The 25,133-nt window shown below is 35.8% G+C and overlaps 1 protein-coding gene across 1 annotated transcript; it reads right to left on the reverse strand.

Annotated features, from left to right (window-relative positions):
* Positions 1–750: 750 nt before the first annotated feature.
* On the reverse strand, positions 751–24,904 carry pgfb (placental growth factor b). Its single transcript, XM_058748887.1, has 7 exons — positions 24,349–24,904; positions 5,069–5,105; positions 3,513–3,709; positions 3,210–3,289; positions 2,996–3,025; positions 2,852–2,914; positions 751–1,978 (listed from the first exon to the last, which is right to left on the reverse strand). The coding sequence occupies exons 1-7, from the start codon at positions 24,463–24,465 to the stop codon at positions 1,957–1,959; spliced, it is 546 nt and encodes a 181-aa protein (XP_058604870.1). The 5' UTR covers positions 24,466–24,904; the 3' UTR covers positions 751–1,956.
* Between the last annotated feature and the right edge of the window lie 229 nt (positions 24,905–25,133).

Below are 25,133 nucleotides of genomic sequence, written 5' to 3' on the forward strand. Positions count from 1 at the left end.
TGTAAAGATGAACCCTTGCGACCGTAAACGTGACCAAAAGTGTGGCGTGAAATCTGCACTGCAGCGTCGAGAGTGAATCTAGCACGCGCTGCAAAGTCACCCTCTCTATCCCATAATTTTTAATGTATAAAAAATGTAGTTCACAGAATGAAAGCCACGTAACAAACACAACTGTACATTTTGTAAACAAAAGTTTGCTTCACAATTATATGTATGTGTATATATATATATATATATATATATATATATATATATATATAAGTCTCTTGAATATCTTTACTAATTCCAACCCCAGCAAGAGTCAAGCTACAAAAACGACATCAGTTATATTATTCATTGCCAAAATATGTATTGCATTAAAATGGAAATCATATACATTAAATGAATGCGAACACTGGATACATGAAAAGATCAAAACCTAAGAAACACAAACATCATTCTAAAACAAATGTTTTATTGGGTTTACTTACTGTTTTATTGAATTTCTTGACTATATGAAGAACATGGCACTTGCTCCAATTCCCCTTGAAATAAACACTTATGCTTTAGTTTAAACTACATTTTAAACCGTATTTTAAATTCGATTTATGTTAACTTTAATGTTCAACATTTATGTTAATTGTTTGTCATCATGTAGGCTAATTAATAAAGTGAAACTTTAGTAAGTTTTGTATATGACATAAATCATAGACAACAACCCATTTCATTCTTTGATCAAAATCACACACACAGGCCAAATGTTTCACAAAATATTTTTTTTAATAATCAGAAACAAACATTAAGTCACTCTGTTAGAAAGGTACTCTTAAAGTTGTATAATATTAATACATATTAACAATATTTAGAAAAACATACAACATTTTATACATTGGGAATTAAATAGCCCTTTGGTGAAAACTATTGTATTTATATTTAGGGTCAGCAGCATAGATAATAATGCTTCTTTGGTTTAATTCCGGCACTTTAAAGACCTGAGTCTAAAGTGTGGGAAATTCAGTCATTTTCACTGACAAAACAATAATACAAAGCACTAACATTCACTCGTGATTCATATCGTGATGAACGTTTGTCTCGGTTCCTGTTGACAGGCGCCCTTTCAGAGCAAAGTCTTTGTCCTTACACAGTACACACTTTTATTTTTGCCAAAGTTGAAATATTATAGTAATATATATATATATATATATATATATATATATATATATATATATATATATATATATATATATATATCATAATGGGATGGCTTTCAGATCAGTATTATTTGAAGAACACTTTGTGAACGTAATTATTTTATTATTACCACTAGAGGTCAGTATGTCAATTTAATGCGCAAGTTGAGGGCTAAACCCACAGAGAAGATTTAGAACGTCAACAGAAAATACTATGTATGAAAAAAATCTTCTAACATGGTTTTCACATTAGTAAATTGTAATATAGTCTTAGCATAGCAGTAATTATAGAATCTAAAGAGATGGCATTTTGTTCTGTGCTTCCTTCTAGAATTATGAACAAATAGTCAATGGCTTTGTTAATGTAGGCTATTGATTAATGTAATGCACCAGTTTTACTTCAGTGGATTTTAATAAATAAAAGGGGAAGACTTGGCAGCTAAACCAGTACTACCACTACTATTACTTTATTACTTTCACTACTACTATTATAAAACAATAATATTATAATAATATAAATCCCTATAGGATTTATTCAGTCTCAGATTCTAGGTTTGGTCTTCGGTTGTTTTTCTTCTGTAGAGAGCTGCACAACAGGAGGTTCCTGTATAGATGACTGGAAGGCCCCCCGTGTGCCGACAGAAGCCCCATCACCATAACAACTCTGCATCTGGGATGGTGGGGTGCAGAGTAGTGGCAGTATCCATAAGTGAACGATGATGACGGTGAGGGTCGCACAGAAGGGGGCAGATGCACGCGATTGGCTGGCATCACGGCGAGACAGCGTTTACCTGCGGGGAGGCTGACACCTGTAAGAGAGCACACGTTAATACAAGTGTGCCGCTTATGCTCAGAGAACAACGCACTCTTTGTACTCTTTGACCTTTAAGTACATAAAAACATAACTTCTAAAGGGGCCTCAAGATGACTTGAAATAATTTAAAATAAAGACAAAACAAACATTAGGATTATAGCTAAAACGACTAAATATATTTCTTATTTTACTCTCTCTTAGTTTCATAAAGTTTCTTTTTTATTTATTTATTTATTTATTTATTTATTTATTTTTTTTTGGACCTGGAAAAGTCATCTAAATGAATAAAATATTATAAAACTATTTTTAAACATTGTATTTTACGTATACATTTTCTTTTTCTAACTATGCTAAGCTGTAAAATATTTTATTACGTGTTTTGAGTTGTTTAAATCAGAGAACTAGAAGCCTTTAAATATTGTTTTGGATAACAGGTCCATTTTTAAGGGTCAGGTCAAGTAGAGGTTAATTTTTACCAAAATAAAATCGGTAATACTTTAGTTTGAATTCTCACTATTAACTAGTTGCTTACATACTGGCTCTTTACTAGTGCTTATAATTTAAGCACATATTCTGCATGACCATATTCTTCATCCTACATAATAACTAACTGAAGAACTACCTTATTAAGCAGTAATTAGGAGTTTACTGAGGCAAAAGTCGTAGTTAACAGTTAATATGGCAGATGCTGATAACAAATATATTTAGATTTCATTCTGTACAGGACAGTTTAGTTTAAAATGAGTTCAGCCCTCCTAAAAATAGACCGTTACCTATTTTGAGTGTATTTTCTGCTTATCTATGCTTATTAGAGTATTGCATTGTTAGCTTAGCAACATGCTAATGTAAAACCATCAATATAACTTACGTGTCACAATCTTTCACTCTCTTTTTCTCCTTTCTTTTTCTCCCTCTGTTTCTGGGTTTCAATCTATAACAAAATGAATCATCATTGTTATTCCAATTCGTCTGTTTACTAAAGTGTAACTGCGTCAGAGTAGTAACTTGTTACCTGTCTTGTTTCTTTGTAGGTTTTCTTAGTCTTGGCATCACAATGTAAGAGAAAGCAGAGAGAAAAGTGGAGGGTTTATTACTAATACATTTTCATACTTGATACAAATTTTAAATTCAACATTTATGTTCAATATTCATATCTACAGTGTCAATACAAAGCTGTGTCACAATGCAAAACATAGTTGTATAAACAAAGTTGATATTTTCCTTACCTACATTCACAGGCTTTGTGCTCCACAAAGGTCATCTCCACATATTCCTGGCCCTGCTCCGCTGGCTTAATCTTTAATAACTGAAAAAGTCATAATATTAATATCTATCGCAACCATGTGCCTGACACAGACAAAACAAAGTTTCCTACATATATATTACTTTAGTGAAAAAGCATCCAAAGTGAAAGTCCAAACTGTCGATATATAAAAGTATGAGCTAGTATTCATAATTATTGGTACCATCTTTTATGCTACTTTTGAAACAGTAAATATTGTTGGCCTTGACAAATGAAAAAGCCTTACTTGCATGGTGGTGTTAGAAGTAAGTGTAGGGTGACACTCCAGATTCTCATCTCCACAGCAACCAGCGCAGCGGACCAATGGCACGCAGGCGGGGCTGAAAATGTGCTCCACCTCCCCAGGGTACTCCTGAACCACTTCCACTAGCTTCTCTATAGTGCGGCAGAAGCTTTTCCCCCAAACCTCTTGAAACAGCATTACTGCAACACAGCAAGATAAATACAAGTGTGCATGAATATGCAATAAGAAATTACTGAGCATTTGGAAGCAATCACTGAGCAAACTATGAACTGATTAGTGAGTGTGAAATCTATCAAAATGCTAGTAACTCATTTGAGTTGAGATTATTATATCTATTTGCCACATGATCCACATTCTAACACAATTAACAATAATTCTGTAATGACAACTCTCGGAGAGTTTAACATGGTAATAAACTTGACAATGTTAATGTGTCTGGTCTTGGCGGAATAGATCTGCTACGCGTACCAAGACTTGCTACTGCCAATACATCTACAACATGCTGCTGTGAGCATGTGAGAAATACTGCTGCTGCATGTATACCATAAAAAATAACCCCCATTTATAACATACATGAAATCACCCCGTAGCAGATCAATACAGGTGGAGCTGGGGAAGGTGGTGGGTTTCTGAAGCTGAGCAGCAAGCTGATTGGCTGCTGATGTGAAAGAAACCAATCAGATGTGCCATGTGAGTAATCATGTGATTATATCTGATTGGGTTAGAACCTATCGGCTTGTGCCATCTAGAGTTTCATGATAGAACTTTGTATTAATGTGCCTCATTAGACTCATAGTTCTTATTAGAATCATACCTGTAGTTACTAAAAGTCCAAACCTCATAATCAAAATACTTTTGTCCTTTTTTTCTCAAGGCAAGTGTATATACAGTATACATGATTCATATTTACCTATGCAGAAATGTACATATAATATAGATTTTATTTACATAGTTTGATTTACAAAATCTCTGGGAAAAGGCAACAAGAAAAACCTCTGCAGTGTATGTATGTGTGTGTGTGTGTGTGTGTGTGTGTGTGTGTGTGCGTGTGTGTGTGTGCATATCCTGTTTTTCATTTATCAGGATTTCTGAAAAGAGAATGTCCTATGGGATCTTGCAGAGAACGGTTCTTTATTACCAATTTTGGCTTTTTATTGCCATATTACTCTTGTTATTGAGTTAGTGTAAGTTTCTCACTTATGTTTGAAATAAAGCGATTATAAATATTTATCTGACAGCATATTTGTTTCAAAAATAGCCAAAAGGGCTCTGCTTAATAAATAACACATGGAAAGTAAAAGAACTTTGTAGATTTTAATATAATGTACAGTCTCTTTTGTACAGTTCCTGCTGTAAAATATCCATTTCTCATGTGTGGTCTGATCCTCATAACCAAGACAAAAAATGTAAAACAGAGAAAAAACTCATTCAGCCTACTCATGTTTATTGAGTCGTAGTTGCTCTAAACTTTGCAAACACATTGATGCTTATAAGACTGAATTTGACATATGTTTTATGTCATGAGGTGATTGTCTTACCTTTAGCAGTGTTGTTTACGTTTACTAAGGAAGAACTCTGCAAAAAAGAGTGTAAAAAGAGAGATTATAATATAGTCTCAATTAAAGTATAAACAAAGACCATGATAAATAGAAAATGTATATTAATACTATTATTAGTAGTACTAGTATTGTTATTATTATTAAAAAGCATAAATAAAAGTAAATATTATTTTAACAAATAAGAAGAAGAAGATGAAGAAGCAGCAGAAAATTGACAACAGAATGTTGGTGATACACGAGTATAAGTGACATCTTCCCCCAAATACATTACAGTATTTAGTTAAATTTGACCTAATTTAAACAAATTAATGATATTTGTGGTAAGTAAGTAAGTAAATACATTATAGTTTAGAATCATAGACCTTGCACATTTTACATAATTATTTCTGATGTCTGGAGAACATTACATTTTTCATCAAATTGCCCAAACAGTTTAATTTTAATACACTCTTAAAGCGGTGTTTCCCAAACTTTTTTTTTTTTTTTTTGTATTTCCACAGTTCTATCAAACAGTCCCACCTTTTTTGTCATCAAAAAGGATCATATATCACTTCTTCAACAAACAAGTATCCCTTGGTTGGGAATCACTGACTTAAATAACAGGCCCTTTAAACAACAGCACTCACTGGTGGTAAGAAACAATAATGCATGTTTCCTGTGCTGTTATAGGACATCTACTCAGTGAAAGTCTCTTTCACCTGTGCCAGGACAAGAATCTAAGCCCTATCATATTCCCGTTTGTGTGTGTCTGTTCAAGATCAAAATCTCCTTCCTGCAGTATAAGATTGAGCTATTTTCCCATTGTCCATCTCCCTCTGTGGTTATTTTCAAAAATGTAGAAATCAGTGTGGTTTTAAGTCAGCGCCTTAAGGGAAAATGCATTCAATACTTTTGGATGGGAGAAAGATGCATCCACCAAACTCTCCATCTCAAGGAAATATAAAACAGTGTTTGTGAATTAAATGAATCAAATAAATCTCTAAACCTTTGCTCTGCAATATATTATGTTATATTGTATTGCACTATACTACAGATAATGCAACTTTGTAGTCAATAAATGATAGCCTATATAAATGAGAAAAACTAGGGTCATGATTAGGCAATAAAAATGATCTGGGCTCGTGTCCATTTCCATTCTCCATCTTTACAGCCCCTTTTACACATTAAACCCGGTAAATTACTGAAAAATGACCATATTGACTATTCCTAAAAACACCACATATGCTGTATACACAATCAATAATGTTCTTGTGTTTTACCATTAAGAATTTAAATTTTTAACCACCATAGTAAGACTAGTTTGTGAAAGTGGAAGGGAAATGCTGCAGGGTCAATGTGGTCATTGTGTTGCAATTTTCATTCTGAAAAGAGGGAATTTACCGAGACATTTTCAGTAAAGAGAAAGTACTTCCATTAACCCCATGCTATAAAACACAATTGGCAGTGCATAATATTCAACTTCTTGTTCCCCATTGAAAAAACTTAAACAAGGCTAAGGGCCCATTCATACAGAACACATTTCTTTGATATTAAAAACGCAAGATGTAGGGCAATGGGATTAAAAACACATATAACACATTTATAAAAGTTGAGCTTCCTTTAACTTGAGTGTGTGTTTTGGACAGACACAAATGCAGTGGTCAAACACGCCTATTATTGGGTGAAACGTGTATTTTTTAATTAACATTTCTCTTGACTGTGCCATGTATAATGAATAATGTTAATGATGATCAATCCATAATATATAATGTTTTTCACTGACCTTGTCACTGTGCATTCTAGAATTTTCTGCATAGGCTGCATACAGTCTTAAATGTGCTTATAAGGCATAATAAATTTGCTGCCGACTTTGAACACTTGCTGCCTACCTAGATGGCATAATCCAGTGACAGGCAAGGATAGGCCTAGTCACAGGAGATTTCTACACTGCAGGACTTTCAGACATGAGAAGGCAGGCACTTGGCATCTCCATGCTCCTTTGGTCTTGAACAGAAGAGCAAGGTTCTCAAAAACTTGGCACACCAACTCAGCTATGTGAGGGACCTCACGTAGCACCACTTTGTCCTTGTGTGTGTAACCAGATGGACTGTGTGAGAGTAAAGTACTCCTAAAGGTTCTATATGGGTCATAAATACTGAATAGGAATGTTGAGAGAACCTCCCTAATGTCACCACCAGGAACTTCTGTAAACAAGATCAATGCTTAAAGGTGCCATGTGTAATTTTGACAGCATTAGCAGCTTTTATGTTTTTATGTCGGGCCACTCAGACGAATAAAATCAGAGAAAGAGGGAAATTAAAATCAATTTCGATCTTATTTTTCTTTCACAATGCTAATGAACACTGCAAATTGTAATGCTCTATTCCTACTAGAGTTCCCAGCATGCCGACTACTATTTACTTATATTTATTGTCATCTCAGTGGTGATTTTTCACTGCTCATTTTAACTTGTCACCATTATTGTGGTAAGTGTTGACATCCATCTGTGTCTAATATTTTAATGGCTCCTCAGTCTGTTCAGATTATGTTGATGAGTCCATGATGTCAGTGCCTTAGGCCAATGCTTAAACTGCCAACAGGACAGACTGCCCTGGAAAACACTGAGATGTAGAAAGTTGAGAAATGATCTATGAATTATGGCTATGATGAGTATGAACTCTCTTGAAATATTTAATCTATATTGGAATATTATCTATCTATCTATCTATCTATCTATCTATCTATCTATCTATCTATCTATCTATCTATCTATCTATCTATCTATCTATCTATCTATCTATCTGTCTGTCTGTCTGTCTGTCTGTCTGTCTGTCTGTCTGTCTGTCTGTCTGTCTGTCTGTCTATCTATCTATCTATCTATCTGTCTGTATGTATGTCTGTGTCTGTCTGTGTGTCTATCTGTCTGTCTGTCTGCCTGTCTGTCTATCTATCTATCTATCTATCTATCTATCTATCTATCTATCTATCTATCTATCTATCTATCTATCTATCTATCTATCTATCTATCTGTCTGTCTGTCTGTCTGTATGTATGTCTGTGTCTGTCTGTCTGTCTGTCTATCTATCTATCTATCTATCTATCTATCTAGGACTCTGAGTGCATACTGAACTTTAGGGCCCCCTACAACCCAAAACATCAGGTACGTCATCTATCTATCTGTCTGTCTGTCTGTCTGTCTGCCTGTCTGCGTGTCTGTCTGTCTGTCTATCTATCATCTATCTATGTCTGTTTATCTGTATTTCTATCTATCTATCTATCTATCTATCTATCTATCTATCTATCTATCTATCTGTCTGTCTGTCTGTATATATGTATGTATGTCTGTGTGTGCGTGTCTGTCTGTCTATCTATCTATCTATCTATCTATCTATCTATCTATCTATCTATCTATCTATCTATCTGTATGTCTGTGTCTGTCTGTCTGTCTGTCTATCTATCTATCTATCTATCTATCTATCTATCTATCTATCTATCTATCTATCTGTCTGTCTGTCTGTCTGTATGTATGTCTGTGTCTGTCTGTCTGTCTGTCTGTCTATCTATCTGTCTATCTATCTATCTATCTATCTATCTATCTATCTATCTATCTATCTATCTATCTATCTAGGACTCTGAGTGCATACTGAACTTTAGGGCCCCTACAACCCAAAACATCAGGTTCATCATCTATCCGTCTGTCTGTCTGTCTGTCTGTCTGTCTGTCTGTCTGTCTGTCTGTCTGTCTATCTATCTATCTATCTATCTATCTATCTATCTATCTATCTATCTATCTATCTATCTATCTACCTACCTACCTACCTACCTACCTACCTGTCTGTCTGTCTGTCTGTCTGTCTATCTATCTATCTATCTATCTATCTATCTATCTATCTATCTATCTATCTATCTGTCTGTATGTATGTCTGTGTCTGTCTGTCTGTCTGTCTATCTATCTATCTATCTATCTATCTATCTATCTATTTAGGACTCTGAGTGCATACTGAACTTTAGGGCCCCCTACATCCCAAAACATCAGGTTTAATAAACTCCATTCGTGCAGTCCGGAGGATGCAAGGCAGGAAGTTTCAAGCAAAATAGGAAAGCAAACAAAATGGTAACCAAACATTTCTGCAGACTTTTGGCTCCTCTTAAAAATGTGGATTATGATAGAAAGTCAGTGCATTACACATGCAAATAGGAAAATATGTGAGGTTGTTTGGGAAAATTTGCTGGCTCCAGTAATGGAGGATTATATTGAAATACTAGTGGTTGTGATGTGCTCGGTTACTGACACTGCAAACCGTGTCAAGCGTTTTCAGAAATGAGTCTTTTTTCCTCTTTTCGTGAACAATTTGACTCTGGAATGGTTAAGGAAGTCAAAAGAAAAATTAAACAATTTTTTTATGTTAAAACGCAATGACAACAATATATAAGCAATCAGTTCGATTTATAACTCATGCTATTGTTTTTTTTTCACTCCCAGCTGTAACTCAGAGAGATAACGCTCAGGTCAGCACGTCTACGAGAAAGACCTGTCTATTAAATAATAATCCACAGTGACCTGAAGTCATGTAGAAAGAGTATCCTTCCATCCTGTCTTTTCCAATTGATCCAGCAGTGTGGGAGAGGGCTGGCCTGCTTCAACAGGAAGAGTCTAAGTAAACTGAAAAAGAGACTTCAAGCAGACATAAAGTCTCTGGGAACTTTTACTTCAACATCACAAATTAGAACAAAAAATCTATGAAACTGGTGCCAGACTGCACGCCTTTATTGGCAAAACTAAGTGAGACAGGGTGGATCACTGGAATATTTAAATGATGCGTAATAACCACGAGCTCCTTTATATTTAATAATGAGAACACAATCCTGTGATCATGGTTTCATGCAGGCTGCTGCTTGAGGTTACATTAATTCATACTTCTATGAGCACACAATAAAAGGCACGCTCAAAATAAATAAACAATAAAAAAGCATTCTCCAGAAAATTTCTACTATTTTCACAAATAACTAGGCTATCCAACGAAAACACAGCATGTCTAATAGTGCTTCTTTACTGGCCCAGTGCAAATCCGTCAAATCGCAGCCTCGCATTACTCCAACAAATAGCCAACAAACAGTTTTTCTCCAACAGAAACATTTCACATTCAATTGCTATCCAGCTTTTGCAACACATTTGTGAGTTAAATAACACAAAATGTACAAAACAATAGGATTTAGAGGAAATTTTGTTCTTGAATTTTAAGGTATTGTTTTAATTTAAATGTTTTTACGCTTACAGATCTGTTCTATTATCCTGGCTAATATATTATTACTGCTAGTAATATTATGGTAATACTTTATTGAAATTATTAAAGCAATAATCATATAATCTCCCTATGGTAAAATCGCTGTAACGCACAGAAGTCAAGTGACTGCTTTTGAAAAAAGTGGGAACAACAATATGATAATAAATTAACGATAACTGAAATGAAAATGTATTGTGCAAAAGAAAGCTTCATTATCAACAACAATTTTCAGTTGCTCAGCAAAATAATAACTTCGTACACTAATACAGAATATATATCATAATGAACATTTAAAGTGCTCAGATTATTATTATTCAGATTCCAGTGAGTAAAATCCTGGAGGACTACACAAACAATATTTCCTTGGTCAAAAACATCTCCACATAAACTCCCTTGAAATTGGCCAGCCATGGATAATTGTGCTCCTTATTACAGTAAGCCCTGTTGTGGCTATGTAAATGGGAGCAAATTGCCTCCAGATGAGAGATTAAAGCCTACAGAGTGGATGACAGTCCCCTGAGTGCCACTGAAGGAAGGACAGATCCATTTTTTCCTGATTGTGATTGCACCTCGTCCCCTGGGCCATAACCAGGCCTGTACAGGAAAGAGCCAAGGTCTTGTCACTACAACAACTCACGCTGACTGAGACGTCTGGAAGCGTATGCATGTTAATTTGTAGAAGTAGAAGTTGCTCTGTTCATAAAACTGTCCTATAGAAAATTCAAGCTAACAAGCCTGATATTTCCATATAAAATATTTTCTACATGAGTTATAAATTAATGCATTGTATTAATTGATGTATTAAATCTTGTGATGCACTTATACAAAACTCATTGGTCAGTATTTTAAAAGAAATATATAAAATGCCTAAACAATTGTGTAATGTGTAACAACTGAGCTCTAAAATGTTAACGATGTACAGTATATATAATAAAATGGAGAAAAATATGAATGAGAACAATTTGGAAATTAACAAAATACATCAATCAATTTGCAAGCTAATAATTTCCATATACAGTAACGTAAAAAAAAAAAAAAGTGGAGCTATTTTACTAATTTATTTAAGATATTTAAACATTAACTTGCATTACATTACTTTATTACTGCATTACTAGGAAACACAAAGGATAATGTTACTAAAATGCATTAATATTAATATTACTGACATTATTAATTATTTATTTTAGTTGTTTTGAGGGCTTTTACTATTCTTAAAATAAATTATTTTACTTCATTTACCATTTTAAAATACAGATTATTAAATGATAAATAATCCATTTATTGTTAATTTTCAATTCTATAATTTAATAAGGTCATTTAGTATTATATATTTTAAATGAACAAACTCGATTAATAAATTAAAATACCAGTATACTTCATGGTCACAGCACTTCTTATATTAAACAATAAATATATTTTAAAAATGTTGAAATATAAATATAAAATATAATATTGAATATAAAATATGTTGAATATAAAATCAGAAATACAAATATATTATATATGTGATGTAATTTGTATTTTGTTTTCTTTCTTACCTAGTAGCATCTTAAAGAGATAGTTCTCTCAAACACAAAAGAAGATATTTTAAATAATGTTGGTAACCAAAAACTGATGGTAGCCATTTACTTCCATAGTAAAAATAGTATGGAAGTCAGTAGGGACCATCAAATGTTTGGTTACACACACTCTTCAAAATTTATTTTGTGTTCAGCAGAAGAAAAAAATCATGAGGTTGAGTAAATTATTCAAATTTTCATTTTGGGGTGAACTATCCCTTTAAATGCTTCCTCATGCCTAAATTCGATTTGGCGGGAAAGTTTTGGGAGGTGTCACTGTGTGCATGTTGACTCATGTTTTCTGTTAGTTTTACTGACTCAAAAGGTGATGCCTGTGGAGAAGAGTGGACATGTTTGTTGTAGTGGAGTGTCCTTTTGAACCAGCTGGAAAGGACAACAATACTTGCACACAGAAATGCATTATGCACTGAATGTGCTGTAACTAGAAACATTACTCTGTGGCTGGCAGATCATGAACAGGTGTGGTTAGGGTTTTCTTCCACACTTTAAAGGAACACTTCGTACTCATCACAGTACGGAAGCCTGGGCAGGATCGGTTAACAGTGGCGGCTCAGGCGTTTACTTTGCCACCAAGTCCGTCAATGGAGCTTGAATAAATGTCTGCCACTCCACGTTATGGAGGCAGAGGAAGAGCGAGCAGACCCAGATGGTCAGCCTCAAGTATTATTTTGCTGTAAGTGTTGACGGAGAGGAAGCACCTGCACTGAATGTCGTCCTGTGCCTCAGTGCACATAACAGACACGCGTGCTATTGCTCCTGACACTCTTTCTCGCCTCTCTTCCCTTATTTGGCGGGTTTTTCCTGACTTTTTTCTTCAGCTTTTTTCTCTGCCGTGTGTCTTTACGGTATACTTCTCTGTGCTGTCTGAATCACATCCTCTTTTCTTTTCATCATGATTCTTTTATTGTCTGAGACAATTCTGAAGGATTTTCAGTGATCTTGCCTTTCAAACGTTTGATCTCGACCTTTTCTTTTCTTTTAGACAGACCTCATGTACCTCAGACCCATACAGTGTTTGACTTAAAGTATGTAATTCAAATTCAAAATCAAAATCTTATTTATTATTTAAATAACTTTTCTATTTTAATATATTTTAAAATGTAATCTATTCCTGTGATGGCAAAGCTGAATTTTCAGCATCATTATTCCAGTCTTCGGTATCACATGATCCTTCAGAAATTATTAGAAGATGCTTATTTGGTACAAACAAACAATAAATAAAACTTTTTTTTTTTTTGTAATTAATACTATTCAAAACACTGTTTAATATTTTTGTGAAAACTGGACAGCAAAATATTTTTTTGCAGGATTTTTCAATGAATGGAAAGTTCAAAAGAACAACATTTATTCAAAAAATTCAAGATTTATTGCATTTATTAGTTACATGCAATACATAGTTACATTATAAATCCTGTATCATTATAAATCTGTAAAATTATTAACCTTAAATAAAAGCATTATTTAAGGTTAATTTTAATTTATTCAAAATATAAATAAATAAATAAAAAAATTTAAATGAGTGTGTGTGTGTGTGTGTGTGTGTGTGTGTGTGTGTGCGCTTAAATCTTAAAAATTTCTATTGATGATATTATGCAGAGATCACAACAAAAAAATTAATAAAATAAAAATGCATGACCTTAGGTTTGGAAACTTACAATTTTCATTGAATTCTCTGCTCTGGTTTATGGCACTGCCTTTATTTCACAAATTAATCTGCATATTTCACAACGATTGCTCAAAGTTTCCATCCACACTGCTTATTGATTTAGTTCTGGTTTAAGAATCTCTAGCCCATTTATGTGTCTGCCCTCTACGTGGAATGTTTATTTTTTTTGGATCTCTGCAATATCACAAGTGCGCTTAGAGGGAGCATTGCCAACAACATCTTCTGACATAAGATCAGATGACCGAAATATCCAACAAAGCTGGCACGATCCTCTTTTTTAAAAACAGACATAGGAAGTTCATCTACCAGGAAGCTGGAATCTGTGAATTAATACAAAAGCTTCAAAAATATTCCAGCCCCACTGTCCAGTCCAGAGGGACTAAGATCTAACACAAACATGTAGAACCAAAATATAAAGTTACATGAAGGGAGAGAGACAATGTACATGATACAATGAGGAAGGAAATGAAAGATGGCATGTCGCATGACCCCCCGAAAAGAAAATGTATTAACACTCGGAGGAAAGACTATGGAAGTGCACACTGCAGATGATACCGGAGACAGGAAGGTAAAAAAGGCAGGAAATGAAGAAAATAGAATGGCTGCAAAATTAGCAATGAACGAATGAAGCTGCACATTCGGTAAAGCAATCAAGGAATATATCTTGAGGTGACTGTGAATGTATTTAACAGCATGACCCAGATGTTCAGCCCATCACTCAAACTAACTACAAGGCTATTAGGCCTAGAGAGAAATATCACAGCTTACTCAGGGAAAATAAGAGGTTTCAGACTTTTAAGAGTGGTTCTCAAACTTTTCAGCACAACTTTTGATCAAATTAGGTGTATGCAATAGAGAAATTTTAGACAAAGTCAGGAAACAAATTTAGGTTATAAAAACCTTGTGGGAACATTGTTTTGAAATGTTTCTAAAATGTTGAAATGTCCTGTTTTCTTGTTGTGGTTATGATGTTATAACACTTTATTTTCACCCAAAATATGTTATTTGAATGCTGAATGTTAGAACATTTTCTCTCAGCATTGTAAGTACATTCATCAAGTACAAATAACATCATAAGGACATTTCGAATGTTGATCTCAGAATGTTTTCCAACATTTTCTAACATTGATCAAGTAAAAATATCATCATGGGAACGTTCCAAGAATGTTGTTCTAAGAATGTTTTTTCTTAACCTTGTGAGAATGTATATCAAATATCACGAAAGTTATAAGAACGTTCCATAAACATTACTTTAAGAATACTTAAATACTCTTAAAAAATGTTATTGGTCCTTTATTCACTTTTTTTAAAGCATGGATTTGTTTACAAACAAGGCACAATTCGACGTGGAATTTTCAGAAAGACAGGTCGTACCACACAAGTGTGATGCAATTCCAACGTCGCAAGGACAGTCTGGTGCTTCTGACTCACAGCCTGCAAGTACGTATCGATATTTAAAGAATTTGCTACAGATTATTCAAATGCAAGTTTTGAGCTGTGTAGAGTAGTGCTTGTTTGGCGTTTCTACGATCACAAATGCAGACATGGTGTTATGTTTAAAGACCGTATGAGTCATTATAATCAGTAATTATGTCCTTACGGAATGCAATACCTAGTTTATAGTGGGTTTTATTGTTTTAATCTCGTCGCGCCGGGACACGGCATCACAACATGGTAAGGGGCGTAACATTTCTGTCACAAGCTTGAGGTATTCAGCCAATCACAATGCACTGGATATCAGGCCAATCAGAGCACACCTCGCTTCTCAGAACTCTTTTTGTCTTTTCTTTCTTTGAAGTGACATGTGGCCAAGTATGGTGACCCATACTCAGAATTTGTGCTCTGCATTTAACCCATCCAAGTGCAGAACACACATACCGTGAACACACACCCGGAGCAATGGGCCCACCTACAATCCCTGCCGTACCTGAGACGCGTTTCAGAAAGGCGGAGCATAGAGGAGCAACAAAAAATAAATGTCTTTTTTGAACCTCGAACTGCGTAAACACATTGCAAAATACACAAAATAATGTTCATATGACCCCTTTAAAATGTAATTTATTGCTGTGATGGCAACTTGCCTTCAAGTTCATTCATTCATTCCTCAAGTCTTCAGTGTTATTCTAATTTGGTGCTCAAGAAATGTATTATTGTTGAAATTATTTCATGCTAAACACACACACACATACAACACATTCACCCCCAAATGTTTAAATGGTATATGGTAGTGTGTGTAAGGACATGTATTCTAATCAAAAATTGGAAATAAATTAGAAAAATAAGAATATGTATTGTAAATTTTTTATTGTTGTCTCATGTACAACTAAGAATGCATGATTTATAATGCCCATCACATACAGGTGCATCTCAATAAATTAGAATGTCGTGGAAAAGTTCATTTATTTCAGTAATTCAACTCAAATTGTGAAACTTGTGTATTAAATAAATTCAATGCACACAGACTGAAGTAGTTTAAGTCTTTGGTTCTTTTAATTGTGATGATTTTGGCTCACATTTAACAAAATCCCACCAATTCACCATCTCAACAAATTAGAATACTTAATAAGACCAATAAAATAAAATAAAACATTTTTAGTGAATTGTTGGCCTTCTGGAAAGTATGTTCATTTACTGTATATGTACTCAATACTTGGTAGGGGCTCCTTTTGCTTTAATTACTGCCTCAATTTGGCGTGGCATGGGGTTGATCAGTTTGTGGCACTGCTGAGGTGGTATGGAAGCCCAGGTTGCTTTGATAGCAGCCTTCAGGTCATCTGCATTGTTGGGTCTGGTGTCTCTCATCTTCCTCTTGACAATACCCCATAGATTCTCTATGGGGTTCAGGTCAGGCGAGTTTGCTGGCCAATCAAGCACAGTACCACCATGGTCATTGAACCAGCTTTTGGTACCTTTGGCAGTGTGGGCAGGTGCCAAGTCCTGCTGGAAAATGAAATCAGCATCTCCATAAAGCTTGTCAGCAGAAGGAAGCATGAAGTGCTCTAAAATTTCCTGGTAGATGGCTGCGTTGACTGTGGACTTCAGAAAATACAGTGGACCAACACCAGCAGATGACATGGCAGCCCAAATCATCACTGACTGTAGAAACTTTACACTGGACTTCAAGCAACATGGATTCTGTGCCTCTCCACTCTTCCTCCAGACTCTGGGACCTTGATTTCCAAATGAAATGCAAAATTTACTTTCATCTGAAAAGAGGACTTTGGACCACTGAGCAACAGTCCAGTTCTTTTTCTCCACAGCCCAGGTAAGACGCTTCTGACGTTGTCTCTGGTTCAGAAGTGGCTTGGTAGCCCTTTTCCTGAAGACGTCTGAGTGTGGTGACTCTTGATGCACTGACTCCAGCTTCAGTTCACTCCTTGTGAAGCTCTCACAAGTGTTTGAATCAGCTTTGCTTGACAGTATTCTCAAGCTTGCAGTCATCCCTGTTGCTTGTGCACCTTTTCCTACCCAAATTCTTCCTTCCAGTCAACTTTGCATTTAATATGCTTTGATACAGCACTCTGTAAACAGCCACACCTTTCAGTAATGACCCTCTGTGACTTACCCTCTTTGTGGAGGGCGTCAATGTTCGTCTTCTGGATCATTGCCAAGTCAGCAGTCTTCTCCATTATTGTGGTTTCAAAGAACAAGAGATACCCGGATTTTATACTGTTAGGGATGGTCATTTATTGAAACTCAAATGTAAATATTCTAATATTTTGAGATACTGATTTTTGACTTCCATGAGCTGTAAGCTCTAATCACCAAAATTAAAACAAAAAAACTTGAAATGTTTTACTTTACATGCAATGAATCTAAAATATATGAAAGTTTCACTTTTTGAAATAACTTGCAAGAAAAAATGAACTATGTCACGACATTCTAATTCATTGAGATACCTGTATTACACCTAACAATCAGTTATTCTTTATTTAGCGGACACTTTCCTATTCAAAGCTTTTTACAATTCCACTAGTACAACATGAGTAAGCACTTTGAAAGTCATGCTGATGGTACAGTAGTTAATATATCAAATCCGTTGGGTTACCAGCCTAGATTTTACCACTAAACCATACCACAGACATAAAAGCTCAACCAACAATTGACTTTTCGGTTACCGGATATTTCTCTTTTACCACAAAGCCAGACCACCCACATAAACCAAAATAAAAAGTTGCCAAATATAAATGATGTTAAAAAAGGTGATGTAGCCACATCATCACAGCTGACACGTAAGCTTATGCTGAGGACAGCATATACAACAATGACACATGGAAGAATTTCTCCCAGTGCCTGACTCAACATATTTCTGGAACGCTCCACCCGACACGAGAGGGCAGAAGAAGACATTTATAAATGGTCTTCACAACCACATGGACAATATTTACTTTCTCATTCTGTTTGCTTTTCTCCAGAAATGGTTAACAGTGGCAGAGCAGATGAGACAGAAGGGACGGGTGAGACAGACAGCACAAAGGAGACATCTCTCCCTTGAGAAGAAAAAAAGAAACGCATGGGAGGGAGCTCACATTATTCAGCACAGACTCTGTCCTAGTCCATTGGGAACTGCATTTCATTCCACCCAGGGGCAGAAGGTGATCTGAATGCATTGCACTGCACCAGTTAGCACTAGGTGGCCAGTCTGGACAGCAAAGGGTTTAATAGATATTCAGTATCAGCACCAAAATAGCTTCAGCTGGCACTAAATGGTTGGTCTTATCCAAACGAGACAGCATCCTTGAATGTGTGCATTGGTTAATTAAAATTCACAAACTGAAGACTAATGCTTTGTATTTTGCACTGGAAGAGTGCAGCTGGAATAAGAGCATGTCTTTTTAGGTGCATCGAACGATCTTCGAACTTTTCCATCAACTAAGCTTGCACATAAGTAAACCATTTAAATGGTATTTCAATCCACTGAATTTAAAATATGCATTAAAGACAAGTTCTCTTCATGGATCTTTTTAAGACTATAATGTAATGCATCTGTGCATTTTGGCACTAGGTTTTCTCCATATAATAATTTAAAGTGGAAAAAAGTGCTAAATTCAACAGCACTTATTTGACTGGCCACAAAATTTTTGTGTTCTATAACAAACCTCAGCGCTCGAGAGGGCCATATGTGTTATTGTGCAAATATCTTTAAGTTCAGAAAAATTCTCTTCCAGATGTGGGTGTAATAATATATAATGATATAATACTTAGTTATACTTATAATACTTAATGCCACACATATGATAATATTGGCTGCATCTGAAATGGCATACTTCCCAACCATATAATAGGCAAAAATTGTATCTGGAAAGAGTAATATGTCTGAATGCTCATAAACACTCTTAGAAATAAAGGTGCTTGCCACATCCTGACTAACCAGCGGACGGATCTCGTTGTACAGCATCTGAAATGTTGTTATAGTCATTCTTAAATACCCAAGCAAAGTCTGTAGTCAAAGTATTCCTGTATAATTTCTTCCCAAAACTCTCTTACGCTACTGCGTTCCCAAACAGCAGCATCCACCTCTGAAAGCAATGGCTGCATATTGTGTTTCGCCTGCTCACTCTGAGGCACAAGTAATTTATTATATATGAGATTTATTATTATACTCAGGCTTCTCCTACTTTTCTTTGATATTTATTGTCAGTTTATTAGGAAGTGACAATTTTGTTTTCTTTGACTCGTTGGATGGAAACAGTGCTTATTCGCAAATGTTTTATGTGATATTCCAATTTTGTTTCCAATTTTTTTAAGTTAAATTCACAACTTTGGATGGCTATTGCTTTGAGTCTCTACTAATGATCTGATGAGGTGAATCAGATGTGTTCGATTTAGGAGACATGCAAAATGTGCACTGATCTAGTTGACACTCCAAAACAGTCGGTGGCAGTATTGCACCTTAATGCTGGTTGACACTCATCATAAAATTGAAAAAACAAAAGAAAAGAAAAAGAAGACAATTCCTGCGTTCCATTCGGAAGGGCTCATCCCTATGCCCTAATCCCTTCAAAGGGTTTACCCTCTGGAGTGAGAGCTTTGAAGGGTTGAAGGGTTTAGGGGACCAAACAACTGTTTCTTGAAGTGCCCTTCTGCGTCATCCCGTGTCCACACGGAGGCGCTGTCATCATGCAAAGAATCTGCGCAAAGGATCGTGGGAACCCGAAGCGTCCATCAGTTGTACCCTTCAAAATCGCTAGTTTTGAGCACTTTGGTTTGGAATGACCCTTCAATATGGCGGCCATGATTGCTTTCACTCCGAAGTGCCCTTCGGAGGGTGATATTTGGAATGCACCAAATGCCTGTGTCCCAATGTGCATACTATCCATCCTAAATTCTATGTGATATTAGTAATTTTCAATACTATTTAGTGCAGATAGGGTGGATAGTATGCACATTGGGACGCAGGGTCTGTGTGTAGTTACTGCTGAACAAAATCATGTTAGAGGAGATGACGGACGAAAGTAAGAATTTTATTTTTTTTAAAGTTAGCTCGCCAGTGTGGGAGTTTTTTTGGATTCCATAAAAATGACACACACATCAGTCTACAGGAAGTGTCGATCAACAGTACATTTTTTTGGACACTTTTGTACAGATTTGGTTATAAACTCTCTCTTCACCTCCCCACACTTGTATTTTGAGTGTGTATCATTGGCCAGAAAGAAGAAAACCCAAAATAAAGTTAAAGGTATTTTTCCATATTGGTGTTGCGGAAATATTGTTATCGTTAATTATTTTGTACGTGATAATTGTGTAGTGCTATACGTTCTATAGCGCCCCTAGTTGCAAGCCTGAGATTGTGACATGTATTTTAATTGCAGGATGACACATTATGTAACGCAACACTGCATAAAATTGAATTTGCATAGTTACAACTTTTGCATTTACAGTACATACTTATGTGTAATCCTATGTAATACCCATACTGAAGAGTTTTATGCTGTGTGTAGCATTATAACCTGTGTCACACAAACACTGAAGTTTCTCTGATATATTTTACTCAAGTTTAAAGAAACCATCTGTGAGCTGATTGTCCAACTTTGGAAATGATACAGCAACTCCCTTCCCTACACAAGTGATCATTACAAAACGGCTTCATATAGATCCTTCTGAAATAGAGAACAGGAGATTCAAAGAAGGAACAGGAGATGAAAACATTGCATAAAAGCAATGTGAATGTCCAAATAAAAAAAAATACAAAAAATACAAAAAGTAAGGTTTGCTATAACATTTACCTTTGTCAAGAAGTTTATATACATGCTCTTAAAATTCAATGTGGTATATTATGCTTCAAGATAACAGCCATCAAAGTTGTATTATGTTAATCATTATTGAGAAAAAAAAGTGCATTTATTTATTTATTTAGCTGAACCGAACTTATCTACGAATGAACGAAATTATCTATTTTAAAGAACTTTTTGACCTTATTTTATTAATTAGGATATCAGGACAAATGTGTACCTTGAAATGTCCACTTTATGCCCACAAACATGAATTTTAATAATACGAAATTAATGTTACTTTGTTGAGCATTTACAGGTGCTGGTGATATAATTAGAGTATCATCAAAAAGTTGATTTATTTCACTAATTCCATTCAAAAAGTGAAACTTGTATATTATATTCATTCATTACACACAGACTGATATATTTCAAATGTTTATTTCTTTTAATTTTGATGATTAGAGCTTACAGCTCATGAAAGTCAAAAATCAGTATCTCAAAATATTAGAATATTACTTAAGACCAATACAAAGAAAGGATTTTTAGAAATCTTGGCCAACTGAAAAGTATGAAAATGAAAAGTATGAGCATGTACAGCACTCAATACTTAGTTGGGGCTCCTTTTGCCTGAATTACTGAAGTCGATCAGTCTGTGGCACTGCTCAGGTGTTATGAGAGCCCAGGTTGCTCTGATAGTGGCCTTCAGCTCTTCTGCATTGTTGGGTCTGGTGTCTCTCATCTTCCTCTTGACAATAAAATACGGTTCAGGTCAGGCGAGTTTGCTGGCCAATCAAGCACAGTAACACTATGGTCATTGAACCAGCTTTTGGTACCTTTGGCAGTGTGGGCAGGTGCCAAGTCCTGCTGGAAAATGAAATCAGCATCTCCATAAAGCTTGTTAACAGAAGGAAGCATGAAGTTCTCTAAAATTTCCTGGTAGATGGCTGCGTTGACTGTGGACATCAGAAAACACAGTGGACCAACACCAGCAGATGACATCGCAGCCCAAATCATCACAGACTGTGGAAACTTCACACTGGACTTCAAGCAACATGGATTCTGTGCCTCTCCACTCTTCCTTCAGACTCTGGGACCTTGATTTCCAAATGAAATGTAAAATTTACTTTCATCTGAAAAGAGGACTTTGGACCACTGAGCAACAGTCCAGTTCTTTTTCTCCACAGCCCAGTTAAGACGCTTCTGACGTTGTCTCTGGTTCAGAAGTGGCTTGGTAGCCCTTTTCCTGAAGACGTCTGAGCGTGGTGACTCTTGATGCACTGACTCCAGCTTCAGTTCTCTCCTTGTGAAGTTCTCCCAAGTATTTGAATTGGCTTTGCTTGACTGTATTCTCAAGCTTGCGGTCATCCCTGTTGCTTGTGCACCTTTTCCTGCCCAAATTCTTCCTTCCAGTCAACTTTGCATTTAATATGCTTTGATACAGCACTCTGTAAACAGCCACACCTTTCAGTAATGACCCTCTGTGACTTACCCTCTTTGTGGAGGGCGTCAATGTTCGTCTTCTGGATCATTGCCATGTCAGCAGTCTTCCCCATTATTGTGGTTTCAAAGAACAAGAGATACCCAGAATTTATACTGTAGGGATGGTCATTTATTCAAACTCAAATGTAAATATTCTAATATTTTGAGATACTGATTTTTGACTTTCATGAGCTGTAAGCTCTAATCATCAAAATTAAAAGAAATAAACTTTTGAAATATATCAGTCTGTGTGTAATGAATGAATATAATATACAAGTTTCACTTTTTGAATGGAATTAGTGAAATAAATCAACTTTTTGATGATATTCTAATTATATGACCAGCACCTATAGATGGAAAGATTCCCATGCATATTTACAGAGGATTGAATCTTATTGAACCTTTTCTTTACAATAACCACCAGCATCAATTACAGCCGGTGTTTGCCAACTTCCTGCAACTTCTGAAATAAAATAAATATAAATTTTGCCGCAAGCACAAGAGACAAGAGGAGACAGACACACTCTGACACACCCACACCTGGTATACAGCCAGTGATATGATAATATGTGCATTTCGTAAAAAGTAAATGGAGGCGTAAGTCATGTGTGGGGTCCGGAAGAAGTGTTTGGTTTTTGGTTTTACTACGCCCGATAAACCTTGTTCTGACCTGCCAGTAGTAGGATTAATAATGAATAACAACATGCAATTTACACTCTTTTAATGTTAATCTCTGCTCTTTTTAAGCTTCAGATTTGCAGCAAACCATTATCTTCTCGACTATTTTCTTGGATGTGAGGTTTTATATTCAGCTGAAAGATAATGTGAGTGATAAAACTGCCAAGCTTGAGATTGAGACACTTCCACAAATTAATTGTAGTTGTCTATAACAATGTTTGGCTACACTTATGATTAACAGGTGCATACAATGCAACATATCAAAGCCCATTTGTGAACACAACGAAATATTATTCAAAGCATGCTGCTTTTTGTTATGGAGGAATAGATAAGAATATTGAGGTGGATTCTCCTGCCAACATTTCCCTTTAAAACTTGACTTTGCCATCTCACATAACATGAGGTGCGATGTTTAACCTTGAGCTGTAGGACAACGATCTTCTTATTCAGCATTTTGACATTTCAAAGTGAATAGTCCGAATGGATATAGACAGTATGTAATTTTTGTTTATATCTTAAAAGCACACGCTTGATATGTCTGAGACTGACTTCTGTACTGATATACTAATACTGCCTAATTGGTCTCTCATTATCTTTGACAACAGTACAAGGCATATAAAGATATAATCTGACTGTCTGATGATTTTGGCATTCATTCATCACTAGTGAGTAAGGAGAAAACAGCAGTGTATCACACATGCCTGTGTGTTAAAGGGGGTGATGCAGTTTGTCACGTTCCGTTTCATGACTCAACGCTTTCTCTTCCAGCTCTTCAAAAAGGGATCAAGTTATAGAGGGTGTTATAAAAACAGCCGTCTGGAGGCTTTACTGGAAGCCGTGTCAAAAGTAAACTGACTCCATTCATTAATCCAGTTCTGACTGTCAACTGCACGTAGACACGTTCAAATCCCCCTCATTCTCTTTTTAATGAAGGATGCCTAATCATTGAGTATCTCTGATATGAACACATAAGCTAACAGCAATACTTTCACAGAACGTTCACACAAGGGTCATTACGGGACATTCACACTGGACGCGTTCCTGTTCATAAACCGAGCAACAGAATAAAACAGAACATGTCTCTAAACACGTTTTTCCTTCAACTTTTTACAGCTGAATTACTTTTAATCTGACATGCTTATTTAAAGACATAGCAAGACACGCTACTGCATAAGTACATCGAAAACGAATTAAAAGAACGCGTCTTTTGTGAACCCCCTCCCACTCTAGATTACGATAAAACTAACGCTAGGATCGAGTCTATTGAAATAAATAGCGTTCTCGTTTTGTAACGTACCATCACTCGCTTGCAGTGTATGTGGTGTAGGCTATAATTTATGCAGGTTAAGTGTAAAAAAAGGACGGCCCATATGCTCACCTGTGCAGGTAAAAGGCTCAACTGGACCGCAGCAACTATTTGTAACAGTAACGTCAAATAACCCATCTCGAAAGCCAAAGCAAGTCTAATCGTAGGAAAATCCAAACAGTAGTCCATCCAAATGGTAATGTCAATATGGAAATTTCACCATAAATTCCACAAAACGGTTCTAGGTGGCCAGTTCGTGCCTTGCTCGTCGGTAGTAAAGTGTGCGTCGCTTTCTCAAAGATACCAAATAAAATGAAACAATCCGGAAAATGCGCTAAACATATTCGCAATGTTGTTATCTTTTTGGTTTCATAAAATATCAGTGGTGACAGGTCACTTAATTGCATCCAATCTAGATCTCCCTCGAAAGATGTAAGCGAATACCCGTGGTAAAATGTTTCAAATAGGTCCTTATGGAGTAAACATTGTTTTAAATTAGAGTTTGCAGGTTTTAATCGTCCTCACGCGCCACTGGAGATCCAGCGTCTGTTTCCTAGTGCAAGTTTCCAGCTCACGCATTTCCCAAATAGAGTGGCACACTTCCATATGAGCGCCCTGACTACCTTTCAACAAGTTGATCATTTAAATCTCCTCCTCCTGAAGCCTTGCTCATATTCATACTGTCCTCCCACTGCCCTCCCCTCCTTGAACTCACATCTCACACTTTATTTGACTTTTCTCACTGATTATGTGTAGAGCCACATAATAGTAGAGAAAAACTGTGAAAAATGCCCTGTAAAAAGTGGTAACCTACAATTGTTATATTAAGGATTTATTTCTACCTGGTCTAATCCCCA

This window comes from Onychostoma macrolepis, chromosome 17 (genome assembly GCF_012432095.1).
Source record: "Onychostoma macrolepis isolate SWU-2019 chromosome 17, ASM1243209v1, whole genome shotgun sequence".
In the NCBI taxonomy this organism is placed as follows: Eukaryota; Metazoa; Chordata; class Actinopteri; order Cypriniformes; family Cyprinidae; genus Onychostoma; species Onychostoma macrolepis.